At 45.9% G+C, this 16920-nt stretch overlaps 1 protein-coding gene across 3 annotated transcripts in view; it reads left to right on the forward strand.

Annotated features, from left to right (window-relative positions):
- Window positions 1-16920, forward strand: part of TARBP1 (tRNA guanosine 2 -O-methyltransferase TARBP1) — a 90310-nt gene that overhangs the window by 57474 nt on the left and 15916 nt on the right. For 2 of the 3 annotated variants that reach the window (XM_086679654.1, XM_086679655.1), the window contains 3 exons: window positions 1110-1220; window positions 4827-4976; window positions 12711-12797. In XM_086679654.1, coding sequence (XP_086535780.1) covers window positions 1110-1220; window positions 4827-4976; window positions 12711-12797 — 348 coding nt within the window. Of the gene's footprint in view, window positions 1-1109; window positions 1221-4826; window positions 4977-12710; window positions 12798-13868; window positions 14003-16920 lie in introns of those variants that run through there. The other variant, XM_086679656.1, reaches the window with a different exon arrangement.

Consider the following 16920-nt stretch of genomic DNA (forward strand, 5'->3'; position numbering starts at 1 on the left):
TAGCAGATGACCTACTTTTTCATTGCTAGGACATTTGAAAATGTTATCACACTTTTTTTTTTTTTAATTTTTTAATGTTTATTCTTGAGAGAGACAGAGTGTGAGCAGGAAAGGGGCAGAGAGAGAGAGGGGGCTCTGAGCCATCAGCACAGACCCCCTACACGGGGCTCGAACCCACAAACTGTGAGATTATGACCTGAGCTGAAGTCGGACACTTAACCGACTGAGCCACCCAGGTGCCCCATGAAAATGTTAGCACGCTCTTTATTGCAATCATAACTCAGCAGCTAAGCACTAGTAGTTACAGAACAAAAGTCAGCCTGGCAGTTGGCTGAATTTAGACAGCACGGACCATCACAAGCAAGAAATGGAAGAGTCCCCCTGCTGCCATTCTCTGGTGTCTCCCTTAATGGTGTTCACATCAAACTGCAGATACCATTACCGCAAACTTCCACAGGACACGGAGGCAGCAGCTGAGAAGCGCGTATATTGGTGCATCGTAAAACGTGTCAACTGTCTCCATCTCTCCTCGCCCCCGTGACCCCGTATCTCCACATTAAAGTGGCCACAAAGGCACAGACAGATATTTCCAAATACTTTTTGTGCCAACTACAGTTTTATTATCCCTTTTCTAACTTGAAAAGCAGATAAATTAACAAAAGCAACTAACTTCATGGTGTTGAAGGGAAATCAAGTGTTCATAAGAAAGCGTCTTTAGGGGCGCCTGGGTGGCGCAGTCGGTTAAGCGTCCGACTTCAGCCAGGTCACGATCTCGCGGTCCCTGAGTTCGAGCCCCGCGTCGGGCTCTGGGCTGATGGCTCAGAGCCTGGAGCCTGTTTCCGATTCTGTGTCTCCCTCTCTCTCTGCCCCTCCCCCGTTCATGCTCTGTCTCTCTCTGTCCCAAAAATAAATAAACGTTGAAAAAAAAAAATTTAAAAAAAAAAAAAAAAAAGAAAGCGTCTTTACTTACCTTCCTTTCTGCCTTCGGGGAGGGGTCATGAGCGCCTCTGCACTGTTGACACCTTTTAAATTTGAAGTTGCCATTGGTTTTGTTCTCATTGATCACAAATTCCGTGGGTAATGTGATCCTTGTCCTCTCCCCACCCCAGGATGAGTTGGTGTCCAAGTCCAGAACCCGATACTATGTGAATTCTCAACAGCACAGAGTGAAGAACCGAATATGGCAGGCGCTACTGGTGATTTTCCCCAGGTTTGATCAGGTATAATTTGTATTCCATCGGTACCTTTAAGCATGATGTTTTGATACGGAACAAAAAATAGTAAAAACTGTCATGTGCTGTTTTAATACTGAGAAAGTAATCTTAAAATTTATTCTTCAGTTCTTAAAATTGAAGTTATTCATTTGTTATTTTGTTTTTGTTTCTGTTTTTGTTTAGTGGAAAGAATCCTAAGGCAATTAGGCATACTAGTTTACGTGGCACTACTTAATATTTTTTCTTCTTTTTTTCTTACCTAATGTAAATAACATCGTAACTGTTTAATGTCTGGTGTGCCATTTGATTAGAAAATATAGGTCCGTTCACTTCTCGTTTCCCACAGCTAAGTTACTTTGGAGTGCTGTTGTTTTGGATGAGATAGTCCTTTCCCATGGCTGATTCCCCCCCCTTAATTTCATGAATTCTGTGATCATATAAACCAGCTAAGCCAAGGCCAAGATCTTAATCTATTACAACAGTCTTTGTCCAAGTTACTTTTCTCTTCCCTGAGGAAGAGTGAATGGAATCTGTCTGATTTCTCCGATCATCTTTGCTTAGGATTCCTGTTAAGAAAATAGATCATTATTGGAAAGTTAGGTATATCTCACACAATTTTAAAAAGCATTTTTGAATGCAAAAAGTTTTCCTCTGATCTCAGAGTTTCCTGTTCTTCCCTCCTAAGGTCTTTTTTTTTTTTTTTTATGTTTATTTATTTTTGAGTGAGTGAGAGAGAGACAGAATGCAAGCAGGGGAGGGGCCGAGAGAGAGGGAGACACAGAATCCGAAGCAGGTTCCAGGCTCTGAGCTGTCAACACAGAGCCCGATAATGGGGCTCAAACCCACGGACCGCGAGATCATGACCTGAGCCGAAGTTGGATGCTTAACCCACTGAGCCACCCAGACACCCCGTCTTCCCTCCTAAAGTTTTAAATGTTTCGGAGAGTTTTAAAAACATAGCAAACTCCTTTTTAATACAACTTATGAAGCCTTCTATCTGTGAGAGATAAACACTTAAGTAACTATAAGTACAGAAGTATGTCCAAGTAAATTGTTTGGATAAATGTAAGAGGAAATGGCTAAAAGTGTCCTTTCTGGGGAGGAATCTTAGCAGATGTGTGGGGGCTGCTGATTTTCATCATAGGCCTCTTCATGTTATTTGATTTTTAAAATACTGTACGTATTATAGTTAAACACTAAAATGCATTTAAAAAGAAACACTAGAAATGTTTGACTAGGTTGACAGAATATTTTTTTTGTCTTGGCACAGAAGGGCCCCGAGGACGAGGGGAATATTGGGGAGAGGTAGGGGGCATGACAGAGCAAGTGGGCTTGTCAGGAAGAACTTCAGCATGTCTGTTAGGGAGCAGCCAGTGCTGAGAATTTTAAATTCTTGTACCTTGTGGTTGCACTTAACTTTCACACCCATCGTGCAAGGCAGGCCACGCATATTCCCCTGTTGCCCAGCGGGGCACTGGAGTTCAGGGAGGCGGGTGACCTGCCTGCACGATAACGCGGCGGCTGAATGATGGGGGTGGAATTTCACAGCCGGCTCTACCCAACTCCAAGCCGGATTTTACAGAGCTGTCTCAGGGCCCACAAATGAGCTTGTCTGCTCCTCTTCTGCCAATTAGAAATGTTTTGAAGATAGATTCTTCTTTAAAATAAAGAAATATACATCATAAATGTGTTTATGTTACAGAAGTATGTATGTGTACATATTTTTACCTGCTACTTAGATATGTTCCCTTACCCAGATGGAAGTACAATTTTGAAAAGAAGGCTGGGGCGAGGGAGGATGATGTGGGAGCTTAAGGTCTTGGCCAGAAGAACTGGGGAGGTTGTAAGGGCAGGTGATGTGTAGTCCAAAGGGAGAAAGGAGCCCCGGACCTACTTCTCCTGGGTCTCATTTGCCTCCTGCGGACTCTGGCATCAGTCCTTCCTGTTCCAAGTTTTAAGCCCATGACATCTTGATGGATGCTGGTTTGAATCTGAATTCTGCCACCTGCCAGGTTTTGAAAAAATATTTAACTTTTCTGAATCTTTTCTTTTCCCTATGAAAATACAGAGCAATAACCTTCCTCATAGACTTTATGTCCAAGCAAATTATAAAGTCCCCAGGAAAGTACCTTATCATTATGATTCAGTAAACAGTTTTTAGGTTTGCTGTTGAGAGAGCTGTAGATCTGATAATTACTTAAAATTTTAAGCTATTTCAGGGTTCCAGTCGGTAAAGCATGCAGCCCTTTTTATTTTTATTTTTATTTTTTTAAGTTTATTTATTCATTTTGAGAGAGAACATGCATGCAGAGGCAGGGGAGGGTCAGAGAGAAGAAGAGACAGAATCCCAAGCAGGCTCTGTGACATCACCACAGAGCCCAACGTGGGGCTCAAACTCACACCCGCCTCCCTGAACTCCAGTTCCCCGCTGGGCAACAGGGGAATACGCGTGGCCTGCCTTGCACGATGGGTGTGAAAGTTAAGTGCAACCACAAGGTACAAGAATTTAAAATTCTCAGCACTGGCTGCTCCCTAACAGACATGCTGAAGTTCTTCCTGACAAGCCTACCTGCTCTGTCGTGCCCCCCACCCCTCCCCAACACTCCCCTCGTCCTCGGAGCCCTTCCGTGCCAAGACAAAAAAAATATTCTCAGTTAACCTAGTCAAACATTTCTAGTATTTCTTTTTAAATGCATTTTAGTGTTGAGCTGTAATATGTACAGTATTTTAAACAGGCTCAGACTCCTGTTCCTGTGAGATCCTGACCTGAGCCGAGATCAAGAGTCAGATGTTCAACTGACTGAGCCATCCAGGTGCCCCAACATGCGACTCCTTTTAAATGTTTAATCATTCATTTTTGAGAGAAAGAAAGCACAAGCTGTGGAGGGGCAGAGAGAGAGGGACACAGAATCCAAAGCAGGCTCCAGGCTCTGAGCTGTCAGCAGAAGCCTGACGTGGGGCTTGAACCCACGAACTATGAGATGGCCTGAGCCGAAGTCAGACGCTTAACTGACTGAGCCACCCAGGCGCCCCAAGCATGCAACTCTTGATCTCAGGGTTGTGAGTTCAAGCCCCCACGTTGGGTGTAGAGCTTAATTTAAAAACAAAAACAAAAAAAACCCCTTGAAGTTATTTTTTTTAATGGTGACTATTTAAGTTCAAATTAATAGCCTTTTTCTTTTTAAATTTTTTTTAATGTTTATTTATTTTTGAAGGAGAGAGAGAGAGAGAGCTTGAGCTGGGGAGGGGCAGAGAGAGGGGGAGACACAGAATCTGAAGCAGGCCCCGGGCTCTGAGCTGTCAGCACAGAGCCTGATGCAGGGCTTGAACTCACGAGCTGTGAGATCATGACCTGAGCCAAAGTCAGACGCTTAACTGACTGAGCCACCCAGGTGCCCCAATAGCCATTTTGGAAGTTGCTACAAGACTATATCTTAATTGTTCCCGCCTTGGTCATGCCATGGTGGCAGTCATATTGCAGCTCATGAGTGTATCAAATCAACATGATGTACACTTTAAACTTGAGTGTTATGTATCAATTATATCTCAATAAAATAAAACAGTTAATCACCATAACATAACCACTTAATTTATGAACTTTATTTTTCTCAGAATTTCTTGAATAGAATTATTGACAAGATTTTCCGTGCTGGTTTCATCAATAATCAAGCATCCATAAAATATTTTATAGAATGGATTATTATATTGATTCTTCATAAATTTCCTCAGTTTCTTCCGAAGTTCTGGGATTGTTTTTCTTATGTAAGTAAAAGAGATTTTTTCATAATTTTTGAAATTCAAATATTTTGGCTATGCTGGGAGATTTGTTTCATTTTAATAGTTGTGTTTTTGACTGTCTGTTGTCCTGTGCCTGATGTATTGACTTCCTGTGTTCTGTTTTGCAAAATCTGAATTAAATGAAGAGACAGAGATCCCTGGCATTCCTCCTGAGTTATCAGTCTTCTGTTCCCACAGAGTAAGGATGGAAAAGGCTTATGTTACTGGGAAGTCAAGAGAAATGGGTGCCTTCTCTATCCTTATTCACCAAGCGATGTCTGTGTTTGTTTTCAGAAATAAGAACAGTGAGGGGTGCCTGGGTGGCTCAGTCAGTTGAGCGTCTGACTTCGGCTCAGGTCACGATCTCACAGTTCCTGAGTCTGAGGCCCATGTTGGGCTCTGTGCTGACAGCTTGGAGCCTGGAGCCTGTTTTGGACTCTGTGTCTCCCTCTCTGTCTCTGCCCCTCCCCCACTCATGCTCTCACTCTCTCTCTCAAAAATAAACAAACATAAAAAAAAATAAGAACATAGAGGAATTAAATGCAGTCTTTACATTTTTAAAAGAGTTTTTTAGTAGGGAAATTCCACACAAGCCAAGTGGAGAGACTGGGAGGGAGCCCCCTCACCAGCTGAGAACAAATATCCACTGATTTCCATTCTTACTTCACCTCTACCCTCATCCCCCACCCCCACCCCATTCCTCTCTGCCTGACATTTCTTATATCTTGCAAATCATTTTTAAGGCACGGATAAGTGATAGGGTTTACAATTGCAGTCTCCTGGCAAATAATGAACTCTTTCTAAACATCAGTTCTAAATACTTGCCCTGAATGTTTTTCGTTGGTTCCCCAAAGCAGCTTCCTTTTCTTTTTTTTTCAACGTTTTTTATTTATTTTTGGGACAGAGAGAGACAGAGCATGAACAGGGGAGGGGCAGAGAGAGAGGGAGACACAGAATCGGAAACAGGCTCCAGGCTCTGAGCCATCAGCCCAGAGCCTGACGCGGGGCTCGAACTCATGGACCGCAAGATCATGACCTGGCTGAAGTCGGACACTTAACCGACTGCGCCACCCAGGCGCCCCACAGCTTCCTTTTCTTAATACAAATGACCTTGCCTTCTGCTTTGTGTGAAAATGGAGATGCCTTCCTTCCTCAACGTATCTTTCTGTCTCTTCCTTTATGTTTCTTTTTTTTGGGGGGGGGGGGGGAGAGACCACACTCATATAACTTTTATTACAGTCCAGTTATAATTGTTTTATTTTATGTATTTATTTAATATGAAATTTATTGTCAAATTGGTTTCCATACAACACCCAGTGCTCATCCCAACAGGTGCCCTCCTCAGTGCCCATCACCCACCCTCCCCTCCCTTCCACCCACCCCCTCCATCAACCCTCAGTTTGTTCTCAGTTCTTAAGAGTCTCTTATGTTTTGGCTCCCTCTCTCTCTAACCTTTTTTTTTTTTTCCTTCCCCTCTGCCATGGTCTTCTGTTAAGTTTCTCAGGATCCACTTAGAGTGAAAACATATGGTATCTGTTTTTCTCTGTATGACTTATTTCACTTAGCATAACACTCTCCAGTTCCATCCATGTTGCTACAAAAGGCCATATTTCATTCCTTCTCATTGCCACATAGTATTCCATTGTGTATATAAACCACAACTTCTTTATCCATTCATCAGTTGACAGACATTTAGGCTCTTTCCATAATTTGGCCATTGTTGAAAATGCTGCTATAAACATTGGGGTACAAGTGCCCCTATGCATCAGCACTCCTGGATCCCTCGGGTAAGTTCTTAGCAGTGCTATTGCTGGGTCATAGGGTAGATTTATTTTTAATTTTTACAGTGTGGAGGTTCCTCAAAAAACTAAAAACAGATCTACCCTATGACTCTTCCTTTCTGTTTCAGGGGAAGAAATTGTTGTCTTTGTCACATCTGTCCCCATCCTTATTTGTATTTTAGGGGGACTTCATTCTTCATTCTTCCTCTGTTGACTTTTCTTCTGTCCAGCCATTGTCTTAGTGCCATCTTTCCCTTTCCGCAGCCACCCCTCATTTTGTTGTGATTTGCTTTGTTACGTTGCACAGACACCGCGATCCAGACAAATGCAAGGTTTGTGGTAGCCCTGCATCCAGCACGTCTCCTGGTGCCATTTTTCCAACAGCACTTAGTCACAGTGGGGCTCTGTGTTTGCATTTTGATAATCCTCACCATATTTTAGACTTTTTCATTATTACATTTATTATGGTGATCTATGGTGATTTTTGGCTTTCGCCGAAAGCCCAGGTGATGGTTAGCATTTTTCAGCAGTGAAGTATTTTTTTAAATTTTTTTTTTTAACGTTTATTTATTTTTGAGACAGAGAACATGAACGGGGGAGGGGCAGAGAGAGAGGGAGACACAGAATCTGAAGCAGGCTCTAGGCTCTGAGCTGTCAGCCCAGAGCCCAACGCGGGGCTCAAACTCATGGACCACGAGATCGTGACCTGAGTTGAAGTCGGACGCTTAACCGACTGAGCCACCCAGGCGCCCCAGCAGTGAAGTATTTTTTTAATTAAAGTATGCACATCGCATTTTTAGGCATAATGGCTACCAAACACTTCATAGTCTACTATAGTCTGGTGTACATGGAGTCTAGTAAATGTCACCTTTATATGCACTGGGGAACCAGAAAAGTTGCTTGACTCCTGTTACTGTGATACTTGCTTTGTTGGGATGGTCCAGAACCAAGCCTGAAGCCTGTGGTGTTTCCCAGGCATGCCTGAATTACACTTTCAGATGCGTGAACTTTGCCCTCCTCTCTTCCTTTACGTAAACGACTGTGGTCAACTACGTTTTCAGAGATCCTATACTGAGGATTTCATATGCAGCCCCAGACCGCCTTTTTCTCTGTCTCCGTCTTCCTTACGTTTCGTGCTGGCACCTGCTTTCTCTACAGCTGACGTCCGCTGCAGTGAACCATGTGGCCCCTTCCCTGTCAGGTTGACGGACGGCTTCCCTGTTTCTTTGATGTGTTCCCTTTCCTTCGTTCAACCCTCACGCTTGGTTTTATCTTAAGAATCCTACGCTCCTGGTGAGCAAAGCATAATGTATAAACACGTGGAGTCACTAGGAACTGTAATCCCTGAAACGAATGTACTAATGTAATGTGTCAGCTGTACTCAAATACAAACATTTGTTAATAAAGAAGAGATCTATACAAGAAGGCCCCGTCCACATTGTTTGGAATAAACTGAAATCTCTCTCAGTGTGAGAACAAGAAGAATCCTTATTCAGCCCCTTGGTGCTTCTCTTTCTGCACTCTGCTCTCTAAACCCACGTGTGTGGCTCCCTGCCCCCCCAGCCACCGGCCGGGCTTTCTCAGGGTCACTTCCAATCCGCGTGTAAACCTGGCCTGATGATAGCACCTTTCCCTGATATCGATCTCCTTTCTCTCGTTCTTTTCTCCCAGTCTCCTCGCTTGAAACCCACGTGTCCCTAAAGCCCGGGGCTCCTTCCTCCTGCTCCTTCAGCCTGAAAGATCTGTCGGGCTTTTCTTTTCTTTTTTTCTTTTTCTTACAATTTACTTAGGAAGACACTGAAGTTCAGAGAGATTGACTTGTCACACCAGTAACAAATGACATAGCTTTAGGGGCGCCTGGGTGGCTTGGTCAGTTAAGCGTCCGACTTCGGCTCAGGTCATGATCTCACGGTCCGTGAGTTTGAGCCCCGCATCGGGCTCTGTGCTGACAGCTCAGAGCCTGGAGCCTGTTTCAGATTCTGTGTCTCCCTCTCTCTCTACCCCTCCCCTGTTCATGCTCTGTCTCTGTCTGTCTCAAAAATAAATAAATAAACGTTAAAAAAATTTTTTAAAAAAGAAATGACATAGCTTTAATTCAAACTCCGTTTAATTTCTGAAGCTGCGTTCTTTTTCGCTGTTGTGAGATTCCCCGTCTGCCTCCTCCTTCCCCTTTTCGTGTACGTGGAACTAAGAAAAACACTCCATCATTTTCCCTTGAATTGCTTCCCCTGTCTGCTGCTTTATTAACGTCGTCTGCTTTGTCTGCTCTCCGGTGGGGAGGCTCTGCCTCAGGAAGTCTCAGGAAAGGCAGGTTGGCTCTGGTGTCCTTCTGAGACATCCTGTCTCTCCTGTAGCCCCAGCAATGCCAGCAGTTCTGTGACGTTTTTCCACTTAGTTCAGTCTCTCTCTTCGTACAGAGCTTTCAGATCTTGTATCCTGTCTTCAGGTCTCTTTCTCTGGATGTCAGTCAGGGGTATTCCTTGTAAGCAAATAAAACAACTTTTGATTGAATCAGAAAGGGACTTTGGGCACCTGGGTGGTTCAGTTGGTTAAGCATCTGACTCTTGATTTTGGTTGAGGTCATCATCTCACGGTTCATGAGATTGAGCCCTGCATTGGGATCTGTGCTGGGCTTGGAGCCTACTTGGGATTCTCTCTGTCCCTCTCTCCATGCCCCACCCCCACTGTCTTGTGCATGCACGTGCTCGCTCGCTCTCAAAAAAGAAGGGGGGGGTACTTAAGCAGAGGAGGAGCAGGGAGTCAGGAGGTATGCAGAATGTCCAGAAAGCTGGAAAATAAGAATAAAGGAGGTTGAACGGCCCACAGCTGCACCATAGCCATGCCATGGAGCTGGTCCATTGGCGGACGTTGGTTTACCCCACCGGAGATGACGTGCCATCTAACCTGTTGTACGCCTGTTGCCTCCGTGGGCTTTGCCCCTGTAAGTTAAGAGTTCTCGATTCAGAGTTCAGGGTGGATGCTTCTGGATCCAAGTCTCCGGTACCTTCTCTTTAGCTGCCAAGAGGCTGGGAAGAGGAATGTATGAGGCATTTTCCGCTTCCCACAAGACCTATAAGGTGGGAGAATTTCCTAAACTCGGAAGGGGATTCAGGATAGATACCCAAATGAAGGCAAATATCCACTACACCCTTTTCTTCCTTTATTGGAAGCCGAGGACCTCAACTTTTATTTTTTAGAGAAAACAGAAGTCTTCACACAGGGATACCTTTACCTTCTCCACAGCGGTACACATTTGCCTGTGTCCGTATCCATCTGAGACTTCTTCCCTCTTTGTATCATAAAGGACCTGAATCTTTCTTGAAGATCATTCTTCTGCTTTTTCTCTGGCTCTTCTTCCCCTGCCTTCTCAGGAACCTTCTGTTTTCAGTCTGTCTTCTGTACTCAGTCTCTCCTTCTTAACCAAATGGTTTCCATTGCTTTCCGTGTTCTCACGTCTCCTCCGTCGCTTATGGATGTCTGCACCGCACAACCCGCCCCTCCCCTGTGGTCCCCCTGTCTCACTCCTGTGTTGTAGTCAGACCTCCTGCAGGGGGCATCCGTATTCCACAGCTGGGTTTCCCACTTCCTCCCACCGACCCTGCAGTCCAGTGCTGTCGCTTTGCAGAGGACACTGTCCAGAGTCTGTCGTCACCCTGCTCTTTCTTCTTTTGGCCCCATCCACGCTCTTGATGACTTCCTTGGTTCCGGTTCATTGACACGCTCTCCAGGTTCCTCTCGTCCCTCTGTTTCCTCTTTCCTGTGTCCTTTCCAGCCTTTCCCTTCCCATGCAACCATGAAATGTCTGTGCTTCTCAAGGCTGGGCCTTTTTTTTTTTTTTTTAACCCCCCTTCATTTTTCCTTGTTTTCTAGTTTCAGGTGTATCTAAGGTACAGTTTCACTTATCTGATGTAATGGCTAATTTGTATTGATTCCAGACACCTTCCCCTAAGTGCTAAATCAGGGGTTGGCAAACTACAGCCAAGTTCGGCCTCATGGTTTTACTGGAACACAGCCTTGCCCATTTATTTACGTACTGTCTGTGGCCACATTTGTGCCAAATGACAGAGTTCAGCGGTTGTAACAGAGTCTGTGCGACCCGCAAAGCCACGTTTTTAGGACCACTGTTTGGTCCTTTACAGAAGAAGTCAGCCCACCCTGCTCCAGACATTCTCCTCGAATGTTTGTAGATCATCTGGAACTTGGATATCTGACACCATGTGCCTCATATTTTTCCCACACTTGATCTTCCAACTAGCACTACCCTCCATAGAGTTGCACAGAACAGAAACCTTGATCCGTGACCAGCTCCTATGGCCCTTCCGTCCCAAGGGTTTCTCCTTTGCCTCCCTTCTGTCTCTAGCATTCTGTCTCGGTCCAGGCTGCCATGACCCAGTGCAGTGCTTCTTTCGCTGGGCCACCTGCGTCCATTCTTGCCTCTGTTTGAATCCATTCTCCATGCTGAAGCCAGAGCAGGCTTTTCAGAATGAAAATTTGGTCAGGTTACCCACTTGCTTCAAACATTGCTCTTGGAATAAAGACCAAGAGTCTTCAGAATGGCCTGCGGCTCTCAGGTGCTCTTACACTTCTGACAGTCTCCCGTTTTCTCTTGCTAGAACAGTCCAGAACACATGAGTGTAGGCAACAGTGTTTTATTTTTCACGATTCTGGGTCACATGGGCCTGGATGGGCACTTCTGCTCCATGTGGTGCCTGCTGGGGCTAGAACTTCCAACGGGCTTCTTCTGACCGGCACGGGTGGCTGGACCTCTTTCTGTGGTGGCTCAGGGCTCCCGGAACGAGCAACCCAGGTGGTCGTGTCGTGGTGTGCATGTGCTTCCCCAGCTTCCGCTTGCATCCTGCTCGCTGATTGACGCACAGGCCAAAGCAGATGGTGCGACCGAGCCTCAGACGGTGGGTGGGGCCTGCATTAGGGCATGGGCACAGGGGAGCCGGGGTCACTGGCAGCTACAGATGGGACCGAGTGTCACTCTGACCTTTTCTGTCACATGTCCTTTGGCTCTCAGGCTATTTGCATGAGCTTTGCCCTCTACCTGAACTGCCCTTTCTCGTCTTCATCTACAGAACTGTTTCTCTTCCTTTAGATCTCCACCTACATGTCCTTGGTGTCATTTCTTAAAGGAAGAGTGGTTTGGAGATCCCCTGATTAGAGGTCTTTGTAGCACATAAATAGTGCTTGTTATAATGGGGATTTTACTTTATTGGGTGATTTTGTCCTCCTTCCCCACTAGACGAAGGTCCCTGAAGGCAGGAACCTTATCTAATTTTGCTTCCCCTGATTTCTGTCATCATCCCTGGCACACGGAAGACCAGTAACTGCCAGGTGCATAAAGAGGTTAATCATCTTGTTTGCCTTTGGAGCAATTTCTGGACTGTAGGGTCTGTAGTCTCTTTCCTTTCCAGTCTGTCTGGGGTTCATCAGCTTATTATCACTAGAATGTTGTGTTCTTCCAAATCCCTGTTATTGGGGAGGTTTCTGAACCCCAGTTGAACACTCTTATGTAGCTTTTTGTCCTGGCTCTAAAGTCATCTGCAAGGTCCTAACTTTTGAACCTGTTGCTACCATCCACCCCCCTTCCCCCATCTCTCTGCCTCACCACCTCTGCCTCCCCATCACCTCAGACTTAGTGCATCACGTTTACTTCTCACAAGTTCTTTTTCCTTCCTGCCCTCCCCGTGCTGCCCACGTCTCTTCTCAGGTGAGTGTGTCCTTGGCCATACCGCTTACTTCACAGTTAAATTCATTTGTAACCTTGTGGTGTCTGCTGAGTGTTGTGTTGGCATTCGGCTCTAGGAAGCTATTTCCTTTCATCCTAGATCTCCACCGAGGCCCGGCCGCCTCACATCCCCCCTCTGTTCTGGGCCCCACAGCACCACGGTGAGCCTTGAATGACTATTTTATTTATCTGACTTTTTTCCAGGGTGAAGAAAATCTTAAAACAAGCATTTGTACATTTTTATCAGTTTTGTCACATTTGGACATCATTACGCAAAATGTTCCAGAAAAGGTGAGTTTAAGTGTGTCTGTAAGAGGAGTTTGAGCAGTCTATCAAAATAGAATTGTATAGATTTGGACTAATTTTTAAAAATACTTTTAATGTTTATTTATTTCTGAGAGAGAGCAAGCGAGCAGGGGAGGGGTAGAGAGAGGGGGACAGAGGATCCAAAGGTGGCTCTGTGCTGACAGCAGTGAGCCCAGTGCAGGGCTCGAACTCACGAACCGTGAGATCATGACCTGAGCCCAAACCGGATGCTTAACTGACTGAGCCACCCACCCAGGCACCCTGTACTATTTTTTTTTAACGTAAGTATTTCTTGTGATTTTTGCTACTCCTCTTCCCTTGTACTACTCCATTAGTGTGCACGTGTACGACACAAATACGCAGGCAGGTGTTACCCACCTGCACACATACACACCGAGGGATGCCTGAGCCTGTATTAAATCTGCAGACAAATAATGGGCAATTTCTAGTGATAGGTCATCAATTTTATGCAGGTATCTACATACGATTATTTAGGTAGGAATTCTCTTATTGCATCTTCAACCCTTCCTTGACTGACATAGTTATCGAGCATGTGCTCATGCAGAGGAGCTTGCATGAAGGCTGATGAGCTGTGGTCATCATCGTTGGGAGCGTGAGGCCAGTCTTTGGTCTTTCTCAGGCTTTGAGCCGTCTCCGTAGCGCTGTACCCCACAGACCGGTAGAGATCGTCGCTAATACTGGTTAATCAATTTGGCAAAGCCGGTAAGAATTCAGGAAAACCTGCCAGTAAGATTTAGAGCAAGATTCTGCATTATTGAACCCACAGGAAAGAGCACACTGAGATGTGAACTCGAGGAGAAAACTGAGTATGTAGAAGAAGAGGTATTGTTTGGTGTTAAAAGTGGAAGAAAAGTATGGGGGGAAAGGGTTTCCTAGAATTTCTCAGAGTGTTCTTGTGTTCTTGTCTTTACACAGTGGTAGCAATCAAATTCAGTTGTTAACCTGTTTCATCAGTTCGAAGACTGACATCCTTTTCCCCCACCACATTTTAACTCCTCAGATCATGATGATCTTAAAATTGCTCGTGTCTTACAGTGTCTGTCAGCCAGATGGCAGTGTGTGAGTTACAGTTACGTAAAAACTCGTGTTAACACCTTCTGGAGAGATCAGGCAAGCTCGAGCATCGAATAACATCACATGTTATCTTTCTATTTTAAATATGTGCAGGAAAGAGATGTGCTTGCAATCTACCACGAGAGGTAAGACAGACAAGGGACTGTCCTGTGGCAGGGTGGCTGGAATAGCTCAAGAGTCGTTCAGGCAAGTTCTGAAAATGAATTCATCTTAGAAGATCTCCTGCTAGGTCTGTTATAAATAACAGGCTATTTTCCCATCCAGCCCTGTTTGCACCTGGTGTATATTACATATTTTAGGTTTATTTTTTACTTTTAAGCATCCAAAAGAAGGAATGCTGATTAGCGGACTAGAATAATCACCATTTCGGGGCACCCGGGTGGCTCAGTTGGTTGAGCGTTCAACTTTTGATTTTGGCCTGGGTCACGATCCCAGGGTCATGGGATCAAGCTCCATGTCGGGCTCTGTGCTGGGTGTGGAGCCTGCTTGGATTCTCTCTCTCCCTCTGCCCCTCTCCCCTGCTTGTGCTCTCTCTCTATTAAAAAAAAAAAATCTAAATTGAGACATCTAAGTAAAGACCAGACTAGTTTACTTTTGTTAGTCTGTTTCCACACCCCTCACAGTGTCTGTTGTAAAGTCCATTTTTAATTGACAGATGTGTTTTTGTTTAAAGACTTCTTGGGAACAGTCTCAAAACTTCCCATTTTCCGCACGGTATGGAAATATGTGCACTTAACCTTGTGGGTCTGTGCTAAGTAGTCCGAGAAGTTTCCGAACTACCATCAAACAGGACAGAGGTCAGAACCCTAAATGTTCTATGGAAATTAAAAGCAGAGGGGGGAGAAATCAAAAACCCCTTTCTCCAGTACACACATCGTTGTGTCGTCCTGTCGTCTTGTGCAGTGTGTCCAAACCTCGACAGCTAATACGAGGTGGCGTTGCTGGTGTTCCAGCGTGAACGGTGTGTAGCTGAGTCTTGGCCAAGGCAAATGGTCACAGGCAATACCAGTGTATCTTGAGCAGTGTTCATAAAAGCATTCTTTTCCCTGTTGAGAATTCTACTGGATTTTTGTTCCGCACTCACGAGTAATCTATACCTCACCCCCAGATCTTGGTTTCTAGTATCGTTCTCTCACACCAGGAACCAGGGCTTCTTGGAGAAACAGCTGATTCTAGAACTGGGGCAGACAATACACAAGGTAAATCTGGAGCATCTTGTAGTACCAGAAAAGGAAGTGCTTTCCACACATACACTGACATGGGGTGGGTCTGCAGAGGGGTACAGGAGCTCCCAGTTGCTAACACTGAGACCCGCAACACAGTAGAGTCATACTGGATTACAACCAAAACATAAAACAAATATCCATGAGTTCATACTGATACAAATAAATGACTGACTAAATAAACAAATGGGAAAGACAGATATGTAGAGTCCAAATAACTTACATGGACACTGACCGCAAGGAGGGGGCGCATAACCCGCCCAGTCCTTAAGCACGGGCTGCCCTGGTGATGCCCTTCCGAAGACTAGAGTGTGGAAGGGAAAGTGACCTTGCAGCGGGGGCACCCACGACAGCGGTCAGTCGTATGACAGTCTGTGCCCTTGATAGGATGGGATGAAAATGGCCTCTGTGGTTTTCCTTCCAAAACACCATGACCCTGGTCTCATCATGAGGTTTTAAAAACATCCCCCAAAGCCCAGCCGAGCAACATTCCACAAAATCCCTGCCCACTGCTCCTCAGAACTGACAAGATCATCAAAAACCAGCAAAGTTTGAGAAGCTGTCACAGCCCAGAGGAGGGAGGAGGGTAAGGGGACACGACCACTAGATGTACCGTGGTGTCCGGGGTGCAATCGGGATCAGGACAGGCACATCAGTGAAGACTAAGGGAATCTGAACAAAGCCTGGAGTGAGGATTAAGGTTATAGAGGAGCCGTAAGAAACTGGGAAGGGAAGGCAGGCATTTGGACTCGATCCCTTCGGGTTTCCTATTAGGTAAAGTGGACACAGTACTATCTACTTGGTGGGATATTTGTGAGGATTAAATAACACAGAAGGTACTTTCTCTCCTGTCACGGTTGTCCTTAGTCCTTCCTGATACCTGTCAGAGTTTGGGATCAAGGCTTCCGTTTTTCTCATTCATTCATTCATTCAGAATATGTTTTAGTGCTTCTTGTAACGAAGCACAACATTAGACCGTGGAGGTTTGGGGAGGCAAGACGCAGATCTGTGCAGACCAGCGCAGCGTGCACGAGACTGCGGGGTGCAGGCGAGACCTCCCAAGTCTCGCAGCTGAGCACAGAGGCCTGCATGGCAGGGAGGGGAACAGGCTAGTGCACGGAAGCCTGGTGCAGTCGGGATCTGGAAGACAGTGTCTGGGGTGGAGGTGGAGGCGGGGCTGCAGGGCAGGCGGGGCTGCAGGGCGGGCAGGGCCCAGCACGGAAGGGCCCTTGTGAGGCAGGTGGAGGAGGTGAGCCCAGTGCTTGAGTGAATGGGCCCTGCGATTGGATCTTGGCTCCACCTCCTATGTGGTGTGTGAACTCGGTCAAGTTAACTCAACGGTGGTGTAGACGTACAGTAAATACTCCATATGGGAGGAATTTGGTCTTTATCCAGAGGGCACTGGGGAGATGCTGCTGAACTTCCAGCAGAAACGTGACATGAGCAGACTTGGTGTTGTGAGTGCGGTGTGTAGGATTGGTTCGGTCACGGGGGTAAAACCGGAAACCTCTGGGAAGCTACCTTCATGCTTCGAGCGGTGCTGGGATGTGGCATGGAGGTCGCGGGTGGATAGACGTGACAGGTACGTGCTAGCGAGAAACGCCAGAGTTTGGAGGATGGCTTTGGTGGAGGGAAGCAGGGAAGTGACCTGGGCTGGCAGGGGTGGTGGTGACTTTCACTGGAACAGGGCAGTAGTAGGAGAGTAGACCAGGATGGGGGGAGGGTGGCGTGAGTGGATGGGATTATGAGTGTGTCACCCGCAGGGTGTCCCATAGGCATGGCAGGCAGCA

Source organism: Puma concolor, chromosome D2 (genome assembly GCF_028749965.1).
Source record: "Puma concolor isolate L17-30 chromosome D2, mPumCon1.1.hap2, whole genome shotgun sequence".
Taxonomy (NCBI): domain Eukaryota; kingdom Metazoa; phylum Chordata; class Mammalia; order Carnivora; family Felidae; genus Puma; species Puma concolor.